Raw genomic sequence first — 13080 nt, forward strand, 5'->3', positions numbered from 1 at the left:
AGAAAGGTCAGACAGACAAGGGTTCGGCAACAGAGATGTCGGCGGCAGTACAGGAGCGGAAGGCAGAAGAGTAATCGTTAGACAGGCAGAGGTCGGCAACAAGGATCAGATAGGCAAAAGGTACAAGATCAGCAAGAGATAGAGTAATCAGGGATAGCCAGAGTCAAAACACAGATCAATATACAATAACAATCCTAAGCTAAGGTGTGAAATCCTTAGTATCAACACCAGGGCACTGCACTAAGGTCTGAGCGCCAACACAGAAGTGTATTCATGACAGCAGACAAGGAGCAACTGACAGACAGCTCCTTTTATGCTGGGGAATGCTCTAGCAGCGTCCCCCAGCCTCCCAGCCAATCCCTGGCCCTGCTGGAGTCAGCTGACCAGCCTGGTCAGCTGACTCCTCTTCGGGAACGATAAAGTTCCTGTTTCCTTGCGCGCCAAGCGCCGGGTAAGTGCCGGCGAAGGAGACCCCATAGGAGGCAACTGCGCGGCGGAGTCCGCCGAGCATACGGACTCCGCCGACCACACAGCCCCGCTTGGCAGCACGCCGGCGGTGCGAGTTCGGGAAGCGGAGGCCGCTGCCTCATGCCTGCTGGCAGCGGGTCTGCTATCCCTCACACAGAAGAGTTAACTTTAGGTTTGCCTGAGGTAAAATGTTTCCTAAATACTACATGCCTTATCACCATGGTAACAACTCTAGAAGAGTTATTAAAGACAGGAGATAAGTTTAGTGAATTGAGGCCAATGTGTTTTATCCTCTGTACACACACGCAACCAAAGTCTTTACAAAAACTAGCGACCTCCAATGGTTAGCAGTGATCAAAGCATGTTCAAATTCAGCAACGGCACAACGATGATCCACAGATCGGATCACACGAAAAAAAAAAAAAAAGGACGTACTCCATTACACGCAAGTAGTTGGAATGGAGTGATCGTTAGTTACCAATGGATACCAATGACTATAAGCAATTATCGCTGAACTGATCCGCCCCCAATAATTACACAATATTTGCTATATTTTACCCTCGCTGGGACACTTTTCATAACAATTCTCAGCAGACCTGTCCTTTTAGCGTGATGGTGGTTGAGCATGTGAACAGACCTTTACATCCCAATGCACAAAATTATAGAGCACAAAAACAAATTTCATGGTCATGGATGAAATGTGCAACTACAAAAGAATCCATGACTCTAAATGAAAGTCAGCATGAGCCAGTAATATGAAAATATAAATATATATTGAAAAGCGTACCACAAATGACAATAAAACAAAGACCAACACTAGCCAGCAGCGGACAGAAATATATAATGTACTAGGAGATCTCTGAGGAAGTACCACCTGAGGGTACGATACATGTGAGATCAGCCCCACACCCTGGCTGTCTTTCTTCAGCTACATAGTGGTAAGCAGCATTTACCTTATTTACCTGCAGTGTGCCCCCCATACTTTGCTACATTGGAGATATATATTTATCATGGGGACTGGCTTGCTCTATGTAACATGCTGGAGATAGATTAGCATTGACAGATTATTCTGAGGAGCTTGTGATCCTAGTACATTATATATTTCTGTCCGCTGCTGGCTGATGTTGGTCTTTGTTTTCATTGTCATATGTGGTACGCTTTTAAATAAATATCTATATTTGCATATTACCGGCTCTTGTTGACTTATATAGAGTCATGGATTCTTTAGTAGTTTTGTAACAGACCTTTACATGTCTAACTGTGGCTTTGCTGGCCATCTCATGACAAAAAAAAATAAATAAAAAAAATAAAGTTAAGCCGCGTTCACATTGTCTGACACAGGTGGCCATCTGCGATCCTGTGCGTTGCATCACTACGGTGAATGAGTCAGCAGTGGCCTTTGCTGAAAAATGCTTGCAGCTGTGCAATAGCGCATCGCACTGCTGCACTGCGCACGTAGTCTGACCATCAAACAGTGTGCATTTCTGAAGTTCTTGCTGAATCGCAAACCATACACATTGCTGAAATGTGCATGGCGACGCTTATAGTGTGAAGGAGGCCTATATTCAAACTATTTAATTTTGTCTATCATGTAAAAAGAGGAAGTCTGGCCATATCTTCCCCTGCATCTTCAGCTGAAATATTTAAGAGATAAAAAAGGCAAACAAAGGTACCACAATATTTTCAATTAACTTAACCTAAATCTGGATACAACACGTATTACATTTGCATAGTGTTGCTTCAAGCTATGGGGAAAAAAAAATCTGATCCTAACCTGCACTGAAACCAGTCAACTACATGAGACAACAGTAAGACTTGTAGGCACCATTCCAAAACACTGTAGGAGGTGGCAGTAACATTCAAGAGAACTCAAACAAGTGGCTTTCATTTAAACTGTCAAGAAGGAAGAGGAGGTTCAGAGCAGACATGGGAAATGAACTGAATTTTAGGATATGTGGATTCATCCATTTGCGTATCTTATTGCAATGCGTGATAAATTAATTCAATTTAAGATTATGCATAAAGCCTAATTCACACCAGCTAGGTTGGCAAAGATGATCCCTCTAAAACTAATTTGTACTGGAGATGTAATTCCCCCCCAGGCAAAATTTCGATCATATTTTTTGGCACTGCCCTAAACTGCTCCTAATGTGGCAGCTAGTTTGTGACTTAATCACTACAATAACCAAAATTAATATCTCTCCACATCCTACCTGGTGTGTACTTGGTCTCACAGAGGGATTGGCCAGGACCAGACATCAAAGAGCTCTCCTATTTTACTATCGGAAAGCTATCGTTCTGCAATGGAAAAATACTGAACCACCTGGTTTACAATATTGGAAAAAACTAGTCAATAGTTCAGTTCACTTGGCTGCTTACATAGCTAGAGGGTGCAGTGCAAAATTTGGGAAGATTTGGAATGACTGGGTCAAATCTAAAGAAATCGTTTAAAGCGGAATATAACCCTGCATTTCAACTTTGCTCTAAAACATTATTTACAGCATATTATATGCAAAAAGCATTTTTTTTTTACTAGACCAGCATTAGAAGGGTTAAACACAGAGGTTTTAAAGAGAATCTGTATTGTTAAAAATCGCACAAAAGTAAACATACCAGTGCGTTAGGGGACATCTCCTATTACCCTCTGTCACAATTTTGCCGCTCCTCGCCGCATTAAAAGTGGTTAAAAACAGTTTTAAAAAGTTTGTTTATAAACAAACAAAATGGCCACCAAAACAGGAAGTAGGTTGATGTACAGTATGTCCACACATAGAAAATACATCTGTATACAGCCTTCCTTTTGAATCTCAAGAGATCATTTGTGTGTTTCTTTCCCCCTGCAGTTCTCATGCACTGAAGTTTCAGGCTGCTCGTTTCTTCCTGCAAACAGCTTTGCCTTTGTCTGTAATTCCTCAGTATGTGAAAGCCCAGCCAGCTCAGAGGACGATTTATCCAGCTTGTAAAAGATAAGAGAGAAGAGAGAAGCTGCCCTAATCTAAATAATACACATGCAGTGTGCATAGAGGGGCCTGGAAGGGGGAGTTCATAGCAGAACCACAACACTGAAGAACTTGGCAGCCTTCCAGACACAGGCTGACAAGTCTGACAGGGGAAAGATCCATTGATTTATTACAGAGACTGTGATAGTAGAAAGTGCTGCAGTAAGCCAGAACACATTAGAATAGCTTTTGGAACTTGTAGGATGATAAAAAACAGGATGCAATTTTTGTTACGGAGTCTCTTTAAGTTCCGTGGAGAGATATGCAGACGTTCAGATAGTTACATTCTATTTAGTTATATGTATCTATTTAGAAATGTTACACACTCTTTGGCTGTCCTCCAACTCCTTCTTAGTGAGAGAGATGAGTCACATTCAACACTTAGATACATTTGTGTAAACAAAATGTGTCTATCTCAAGTTCGGATGCGTCTGCAGAAATCTGCAGGAACTTTTAAGCCCTGTGTAACCCTTCCAATGCTGGTCTAGTAAAAAAAAAATGCTGGTTGCATATAATATACTGTAAATAATGTTTTAGAGCAAAGTTGAAATGCAGGGTTATATTCCGCTTTAATATACTATATATCCCATTAGTGCTGTCTATTTTCTATAGGAGATGTATAGAATTGTATACCTAAAAAATTCTGTTCTTTCATAGTTACTGAATGTATAACAGATCTGGAAACCTAATATACCTGTTGCTTTTCACTATGTTATCACACTATGTATACTTGCTTTGATCTGCACAGGGGGGGGGGGGGGGGGGGGGGGGTTATATGATTGTTGTATCCAGACAGTGTGTAAGAACTTCTCTGTCACACACCTATGCGTGTGATTGACAGAAATGTGATGTATGTTTTGTTGTTTTTTCTCTTTTTTGAAAATTAATAAAAAGAATTGTTAAAAAAAAACAAAAAAAACAGATTTTTGAATTCCAAGCTGTGCATTACTTTTGCACTCAAGTGCAAAGAAAAAAAACCCACAAACAGATCATCTTCAGATCATGACTAACCTGACTGGATCAAGTGACTGTCAGCTCAGGTTTGTTGGTAAGTCATGATATTTTAGACGAGTACTGTGCTGTAGTAAAGGGGCGAGTGTGAATCGGTTAATTCGATGTACGGCACTGAAATGGAGACAGTATAAAATACAAGGCTGTGTACTGTACCTGCATCAGCTTGGTGACTTTTCTCCAGCATAAATGTCTTCTGTGCACAAAGCTCTTGCAGAGTATTAATCTCTCTCCTATGCTGTTCATAAAGCTCAATGATCTTTATGGAATGTTCTGAAATCTGTTCAGTGTTCTCATCCAGGTACTTCTTGGTTTCCAGAAAATGTTGATCCACTAGATGGTTTAATTGTTTTGTTAGCTCCTCTTGCTGTTTCTCCCATTCCATTTTCTCCAGTTCGTGTAATTCCAGTAGTGCCTTTAAGTCTTCGTCATGTTGTTCTGTAAGCTCATGTAAAAGTTGTGATTTCCCTTCATAAACCACCATTTCTAGCCCTTGAGTATTTTCATTTTGTTGGGAAAGGTCTTGCTGCTGATTGAGAAACAGACTATTATTATCCCACTGATCCTTTTCTTTTTCATGTAGCTCTATTATCTTCTGTATTTCTTGGCTATGTTGATTTTTCAGATCCATTATTTCATTGGAGCATTCTTCCCGTAGAAGTTCCAACATTTTTGAGTCCTGCTCTTGTTTCTGCAAAGCAACCTGTAGCTGCTCTTCACCAATACGTTTTAACTCTAGAGAATGTTCATTAACTAAAATATCTAACTCTTGAGAGCAGAGATCTCTTTCTCTCTCCCACTCCTCACGCTCCAGGAGATGTTGCTCTTCAACATCTTTCATGGCCCTATAATGCTGTTTTTGTAGACTCTCAAATTCCTTAGAATGTTTTTCTTGTAGCTCTGAGGTCTTAAGCAACATCTCTTCTTTTAACTTCTTTAGATTCTCTGATTTAACCTCCAGATCCCGCTTACAATCTTCTTTCTCCTGAACTAAAAGGCTGTGACATTCCTCGGCTTCTTTATGCTGCTGTTTAAGCTTCAAAATTTCTTCTGCACACTCTTCTTGCTGTTTCTCCCATAGTTGCTTTTCCTCAAGATGGGTACTTAGCAGTTCCTCTTTTTCCTTGTTATGAAGGTCTTTTAACTGTAGTATCTCAACAATGTGTTTTTGTTTCAGCTGCACCATCTCTTCTTGATGCAGTTCACTTTGATGCAAAGTCTCCTGTGAACGTTCTTCTCTGAAAAGTTGAAGTTGCAGATCCCTCTGGGTTTCCCATTCTTGTTTCTCTACACTAATGGTTTCCTTTAGCTTCTCTATCGCCTGGCAGTGCTGTTCATCAAGATTAGTAATCTCTGCAACATGGCTCTCTTTTAGTAATTCAATCTGCTCAGAGTTTTGCCGATAAAGCGTCTGGGTTTCCTCAAGCTCAGCTTGCAGCAGATTCAGTTGCTGACAGTACTCACCTTTCTGAATCTCCCATTCCTGTATGTCTTCTGTGTGTAGCCTTTTTATAGTCTCTTTTTCTTTATCGTGATGTTCCTTCAACAGTTTAGTCTCCTCGGAAAATTGAAAATTAATTTGATCAGTTTTTAACTGCAACTCCTTTTGCTGCAGTGCCTTTTGTTCGTGTCTTAACATCTCAATCTCTTGGGAGTACTTTTCATGTTGGGTGTTTTCGCTTTGGACATACTGAGCTTGTAAATTTTCTCTTTCTTTCTCATGCAATTCTTTAAGTTCAGAAAATTCCTTTCCATGCTTTTCTTTCATCAAGTCAATATCGTTTGAATGTGTTGCTAGCTTATCTAAGGTTTCCTGTGCAAGTTTGTCTTGAAGCTGCTTCAGCTCTTGACTATGGAAATCTTGTTGACTCTTCCATAATTCCTTCTCCTCACTGAGGAGGTCTTGTAACCGCTCTGTCTCCAGTTTATATTTTTCTTCCAATTCCAAAGCTTGTCTTGCACTTTCCGCCCTTAGTTGATTAACTTCTGCTGAATGTTGCTCTTGACACTGCAAGATCTCCTGCAAACAGTCATCTCGCATACTCTTCAGCTGTTTTTTATGGTCATCTTGTAGTTGCTGCAATTCAAACTGGTGACGGGTCTGAAGAAGGGCTATCTCCTGTGCTCGCTTGTCATTCAGTGTCTCACGAAGCTGTACTAGGGCAGAATCCTTTTCTTTTAGAAGGTTAGATTGATTGAGCTCTAGCTGGGCAGCATGCATGTTGGTCAGACTAAGCCGTAAGGCTTCCAAGTCCACATTATGAGCATTCTACAGAAGAAAAAAAATGAATCACATTTAAGTGTGTTATGTATTATCATACAGCTATTAAAAGTAAAGCTACAGTGAGAAAAAAAAAAAAAAAAAAAAAAAGTGTCCCTGGGGCACAGAGGCTTCCACTTTCCTCCTTACCAGAGGGTATCTAGCGCTGAGACCCCGTGCATGAGCTGATCGGGCTCAGCCAATTCCGCCAGAGCCTGAGCAGGAAGCCACTAGTGCGCATGCACGCAGCAGCGATCAGGAATTTGATTTTTTTACTTCCAGCACTGGATTGGGACGACTCTGGAGGATGGGGGAAGCCTCATTCGGTAAAGTAACCCTCAGGGACTCTTTTACCCCTACAGGTTTACTTTAAGATGTCACTCAATATGGAAATGTAAAATATCTCATGTGTACACAGTTGCCTGCTCACACCCACTAAGTATGAAAACCAGGCAATTAGCTACATGGACATGGAGAGTGACATACAGCTGAAGTCAAGCCTACCTACTGACCCCATTATGGCTGCCAGTCTGTAAAAGCATGCATGCTCACAAAGATGTACATTCAGCCACATGAAATTATAAATTAGTCACACAAAAAGCATCAATAGACTATTTTTTTATGTTTCTGCAAAACCCATGAGTCATAAAGGGAGGGCATTTTTGATTTTTTAACCACTTAAGGACCAGGGGTGTTTCTTCTGATCTGTGCTGCGTGGGCTAATCAGCCCACAGCACAGATCGTGTGTCAGCCAGGGCAACCAGACTTCACCCCTTTTTTCCCCACTAGAGGGATGTCCTGGCGGGGGGTGGTCTGATCACCGCCGGATAGTTGTGGTTAGCGGGGGGGGTTCTCAAAGCCCCCCTCCGCAGCGTTTTCCGCGCTCCCATTCTTTCCCTCCCTCCCCTTTATCTGAGCGGCGCAGGACGGACATCCGTCCTGCGCCAGATAGGATAGGCTTCAGCCTATCGTATGCCGGCGATCCCCGGCCAATTAGAGGCCGGGGATCGCCGATCTGCCTTTTGACGCTGCTGCGCAGCAGCGCCGTATTGATGTAAACAGCGGGGATTTCTTCCCCGCGTGTTTACATTAGGCCTGCGAGCCGCAATCGGCGGCTCGCACACTGTTCACGGAGGCACCCTACGTGAACTGACATGGAAACCATGTAATACCACTAACGACCCGCCGACGCCTATCGATTTCACACTGATGTGCAGTGTGTGACAATGATAAATCCCACTCTGATCAGATGACGATCGAGAGGGGGATCTATCTTTTGGGCACATCAGGAGTCTCTGCCAGTGTATGGCAGGCTTGATACAGATCTACAACAGTCACCACTTCAATTACACCTACCTAACTTCCTTGCCATTTGAATACTCAATCACTAAAGACCGATACAAACTTGCAATAATGGTCATCCAGTGGAAATCCATCCGCCAAGCTGTATTATGGAGAGGGGATAGGAAAAGTAAGCTTCTGGCATTTTCAATGAGAAACCCTTATCATGTATGATCACTACAGTGAGCAAAGGACAACTTGTACAGTGTTTGCCTAGGCACCAAAACCAATCATGAACTAACATTTTGGGCTGTAAAGGTTTGTGTAGGCCTTAATTAGTATCAGTACTACCTTCTCAACATTTTATATCCTAGGTTAACCCACCTCTGAAATTGCAGGCTCAGTTGGGCAGAGTTCTCCTTTCCTACAAAATCACAGCTGGTAGGGCTATGTATTGCATATGATAGTAAATTGCCATTAAGCACAAAGTTTTGTGCATTGCTCTGTACTTCTTGCAAAACATTTACCATACACGTCTTCAACATGCAAGCTACATGTAGTAGCAGCTAACTACCAGAAGAATTGACTTTTTTTTACCAGCACAAAGCCAGTTATCAGCAGGCCACCCTTCACACTTCCATCTAAGATTAAATGCATGATGCCACAGTAGCTTTATTAAAGCCATGTTTACCTATCATCACTATGTCCTGCCTGCAATAAAAGCATTTCTCGCGGCTCTTACTTTTGATGAGGAGTCACCTTTACTTACTGATAAGAATTCATCTGCAAACATCCATGTCACAAACATCACTATGAAAAATTATGCAATACAGACCTCCTGTAGTGCAGTAGAAAAAATGAAAATTATGTTTACCCCAGGGTCCAACAAGCTCCAAGTGTACTGTGAAGACAGCTCACATCACAAACTGTCTATAGGAGTCTGTTTTGCATAATTTCTGATAGTGATGTTGGAATACCATTATGAGTTCCTGTAGCAGTCCATGCATAATACAAGTGTGTGTTTTCAGTCTGTTTCATCCATTTTAGTTCAGTGTGTTTCTCAAGAGATTGTTCTGGTCTTTAATTATAGATTTATATATAGATTGATGGCAGCTCCACCACCCATTTCTGATTTAATTTTTTTTATATTTAGAGAGTGACAAGTCCCTAAAAAAACCTTTGTCTTCTGTGAATGTTCAATTGTTTACTTTTGTAACATGGATGACGTTTAATATCATCCATGGTGGTCTATTCTGCCTTTTGGCCATTTCTTTTTTGGCTCATAAACTGAGGAGGAGACTGCAGAGAGCTAATGTTGTAGTACTGGTCACAGAGACAGGTATGTCATTTTTTCGAGTTACTTGGACTATACAATAGTACACATCATTCCTTTTGAATGTCAAGCTTACATCCCAGCATTCTTCTACTAGTCAGAAAAGAAAGCTTTAAAAAGAAACCCTAAGGTAAGACATATGGAGGCTGCCACATTCATTTCATTTAAACCATACCAGTTGCCTGGTAGTCCTGCTGATCTTTCTTGTCAGTAATGTCTGAATTACACACCTAAAACAATCATTCAGCTAACCTTATCAGATTTTTTTCAGAAACATATGATCTGCATGCGTGTTCAGGGTCTATGGTTAAAAGTATTAGGGGCAATGGATCAGCAGAATGGCCAGGCAATGTGCATTGTTTAAAAGAACATAGGTCAACCTCCATAAGACTCACCACAGGTTCCCTTTAAAAGGAACCTTAACTGAGAGGGATATGGATGTTTCCTTTTAAACAATACCAGTTGCTTGTCAGTCCTGCTGATCTCTTTGGCTGCGGTAGTGGCTGAATCACACACCTGAAACAAGCATGCAGCTAATCCAGCCTGACTTCAGTCAGAGCACCTGATCTGCATGCTTGTTCAGGGGCTGTGGCTAAAATTATTAGAGACACAGGATCAGCAGGAGAGTCAGGCAACTGGTATTATTTTAAAAGGAAAAATACATATACTTTCTCAGTTTAGGTCCCTTTAAACTGATTGTCATGTTCACGTACCATCTCTTGTAATTTGCTCTCCAAATCTTCATTTACTTGTCTTAGTAGTTGTAACTCATCACGCAAGCTTGCCTCTGTTTTTAAGAACTCTTCCTCCTTTGTCTTGATTTCTTCTTGAAGCAACTGTTGCTCCATGCCTTTAGAATTTAGTTTATTGTCAAATTCTTGCCGTTCAGACTCCCTGGCCTTCTCCGAGTCCTGTAAATTCTGGCTAAGATTAAGATGACTAATCTGTAGATTGTGATTCAACTCAATGGCCTTTTCTAGCTCCTTCTCCACCCCAGACAGTCTACTTTCTAAAGCACTTTTGTTTGCCCTTTCTTGCTCCAGTTTTAGCTGTGTTGCAGTCAGCTCAGCAGTCACTTCTTTCCATTTTTCTATAGCCTCTTCCATGGACTCTGAGATCTTTTGTAATTGTTTTTCTTTGTCCTGGAGCTGTTCCATGAGAGCCTCACATCTATGTATTACATCTTCAGTAAGCTTACAGCTCAATTCACTCCGGTCACTGGATGACACTATGTTGCTGGATAAGTAGACAGCAAAGGACTCTGGATCCAAAATTGTTCCCAATGAAGCACCACCAGCTAGAACACCAGTGATTGGCATAGGAGAGCAGAGAATTGGAATGTTCCCATCCACTGTAGAATTTAGACTCTGTTCCCGTATAAAATCACTATCTAGTTCAAATCTGCTGTGGTCATGATCATCATAGGTTGATTCAAACAGATCAGGCTGGTTTGGAATCAAGTACTTCTCCATTGAAGTCAGATTTCTGTTATTAGGCACATGTTCCTCATAATCATCTTTAATTATCTGAGCAGCTTTTGAGTTCTCATGTTCTTTCCTGGCTTTCACTCGGCTTAAATTCTTTTTAATGTCTTCTAGCTCATGCCTTAAGTTATCAGTTCTTGAATCATTCAGAATTAACTTTTCTTCTTCATCCAAACCAGTTTCTTCCTTTTTAGCGTAAACCAGTCTTTGATTAAATGCTCCTTTTTCATCTTCCAGATTCTTAAGTTTCAGTTTGTATAGCTGTATCTCTTCTTCATACTGAGCCTTAAGCGCCTCACCATTTTGTGCTTCAAGACTCAAGTTGTTCTTTAAATCACGAAGCTCTTGATTCAGGCGATCTTTCTCATTCTTGTCCTGAGCTGCCGTTTGTTCTGCTTGCTCCAACTTTTCCTTGAGGTTTTCAACAACAACATTGTGCTTTTGTTCCCAGACTTTCCTTTCATTTTCGAAGTCCTCCATTTGTTTTTCAAACTTCTTAACTAAAGATTCTCTAAGGGCCTCCGATTCTGTCAGTTTTACTTTTAACTCCTTAACAAGAGTGGAAAGAGATTCACCACTGTCCTCTCCACAGATATGGACACTGGATATATCACCACCTCCTTTGTCATCACCTAGAATGGGAGGTGGGGACTGTGAATGAATAGACCCAGAGAGCTGATGCCTTAGTGCTATGACTTCTTGGTTTCTTTCAGAATGTTCCTGCTGCAGTACAGACATAGGACTGTCTGACATTTTTAGTTTCTCTTGAAGTAATTCAAGTTCCTTCTGTTGCTCATGCACCACATTTTTAAGCCTTGCCATTTGGTTCTCTTTTTCCTTAGTTATCTGCCAAACAAACATGGTTATTTTTTAAAGGAAAACCAAACAAACCACAACAAGAAAAGATCTTTGACCGTATTGCAAACACAACATTTCAAATAGAAAATACAACAAAGCTACCTAGCTACTCCTCCACCAATATTTAAAAGTTTTGATAAGTGGGTTACTGCATCAAATTCAGGTTACCAGCTTTAAACATGCATGCAAAACTAACACATGAAATTTTTTTTGCAACTGCGATTTCTGGGAGACTGTGCAATGTTTGTACCAGCATGCAAGATGATACAGCCTCATATGTTCTAAAAGATTTTTGGGGGAGGGGGCAGAAGAGGCTTCAATCTAATTAAATGAATGGTTATAATATATATACATATATATATATATATACATATATATATATATACACATATATATATATATATATATATATATATATACACATATATATATATATATATACACATATATATATATATATATATATATATACATATACATATACATATACATATACATATACATATATATATATATATATATATATATATATATATATATATATATATATATATATATATATATATATGTACATACATACATTAAAAAAAAAAAAAAAAAAAAAAAGATTAGCCACTTCACCACTGAGGGGTTTTACCCCGAGCACCAGAGCAATTTTCACCTTTCAGCGCTCCTTCCATTCATTCGTCTATAACTTTATTATTACTTATCACAATGAAATGAACTATATTTTGTTTTTACCGCCACCAATTAGGCTTTCTTTAAGAGGGACATTATGCCAAAAATTATTTTATTCTAAAATGTGTTTTAACGGGAAAATAGGAAAAATGTGGGCAAAATATTAATTATTTTTCAGTTTTCGGCCATTATAGTTTTTAAATAATGCATGCTACTGTAATTAAAACCCATGAAATTTATTTGCCCTTTTGTCCCGGTTATAAAACCATTTAAATTATGTCCCTATCACAATGTTTGGCGCCAATATTTTATTTGGAAATAAAGGTGCATTTTTTTCAGTTTTGCCTCCATCCCTAATTACAAGCCCATAGTTTATAAAGTAACAGTGTTGTACCCTCCTGACATAAATATTTAAAAAGTTCAGTCCCTAAGGTAACTATTTATGTATTTTTTTTTTAGTTGAACATTTTTTAATTTTTTTTTTTCATTACAAAAAAAAAAAAATGGGGAGTGTGGGAGGTAATGAGTTAATTTTTTGTGTATAACGAATTCATTTGTGTTTGAAAAATTTTTAGGGTGTAGTTTTACTATTTGGCCACAAGATGGCAACAGTAACTTTTTATGTAATGCGACCTCCAAGCGTCCTTCCGGACGCTCGGAGGAAGTATAAGGAGGCTGGACACGTGAGTTTTTGTTCACAATGATCGC

General features: G+C 39.9%; 2 protein-coding genes across 5 annotated transcripts in view; one reads left to right on the plus strand and one right to left on the minus strand.

Moving 5' to 3' along the window:
* PRMT2 (protein arginine methyltransferase 2) overlaps positions 1–13080 on the plus strand; it is a 486423-nt gene that overhangs the window by 425837 nt on the left and 47506 nt on the right. The window lies entirely within an intron of this gene.
* Positions 1–13080, minus strand: part of PCNT (pericentrin) — a 168027-nt gene that overhangs the window by 131793 nt on the left and 23154 nt on the right. For all 4 annotated transcript variants that reach the window (XM_068245316.1, XM_068245315.1, XM_068245317.1 and 1 more), the window contains exons 6-7: positions 10066–11682; positions 4635–6747 (exon numbers count right to left, since the gene is read on the minus strand). In XM_068245316.1, the coding sequence (XP_068101417.1) occupies positions 4635–6747; positions 10066–11682 (3730 nt within the window). The remainder of the gene's footprint in view (positions 1–4634; positions 6748–10065; positions 11683–13080) is intronic.

Source organism: Hyperolius riggenbachi, chromosome 7 (assembly GCF_040937935.1).
Source record: "Hyperolius riggenbachi isolate aHypRig1 chromosome 7, aHypRig1.pri, whole genome shotgun sequence".
NCBI lineage: Eukaryota > Metazoa > Chordata > Amphibia > Anura > Hyperoliidae > Hyperolius > Hyperolius riggenbachi.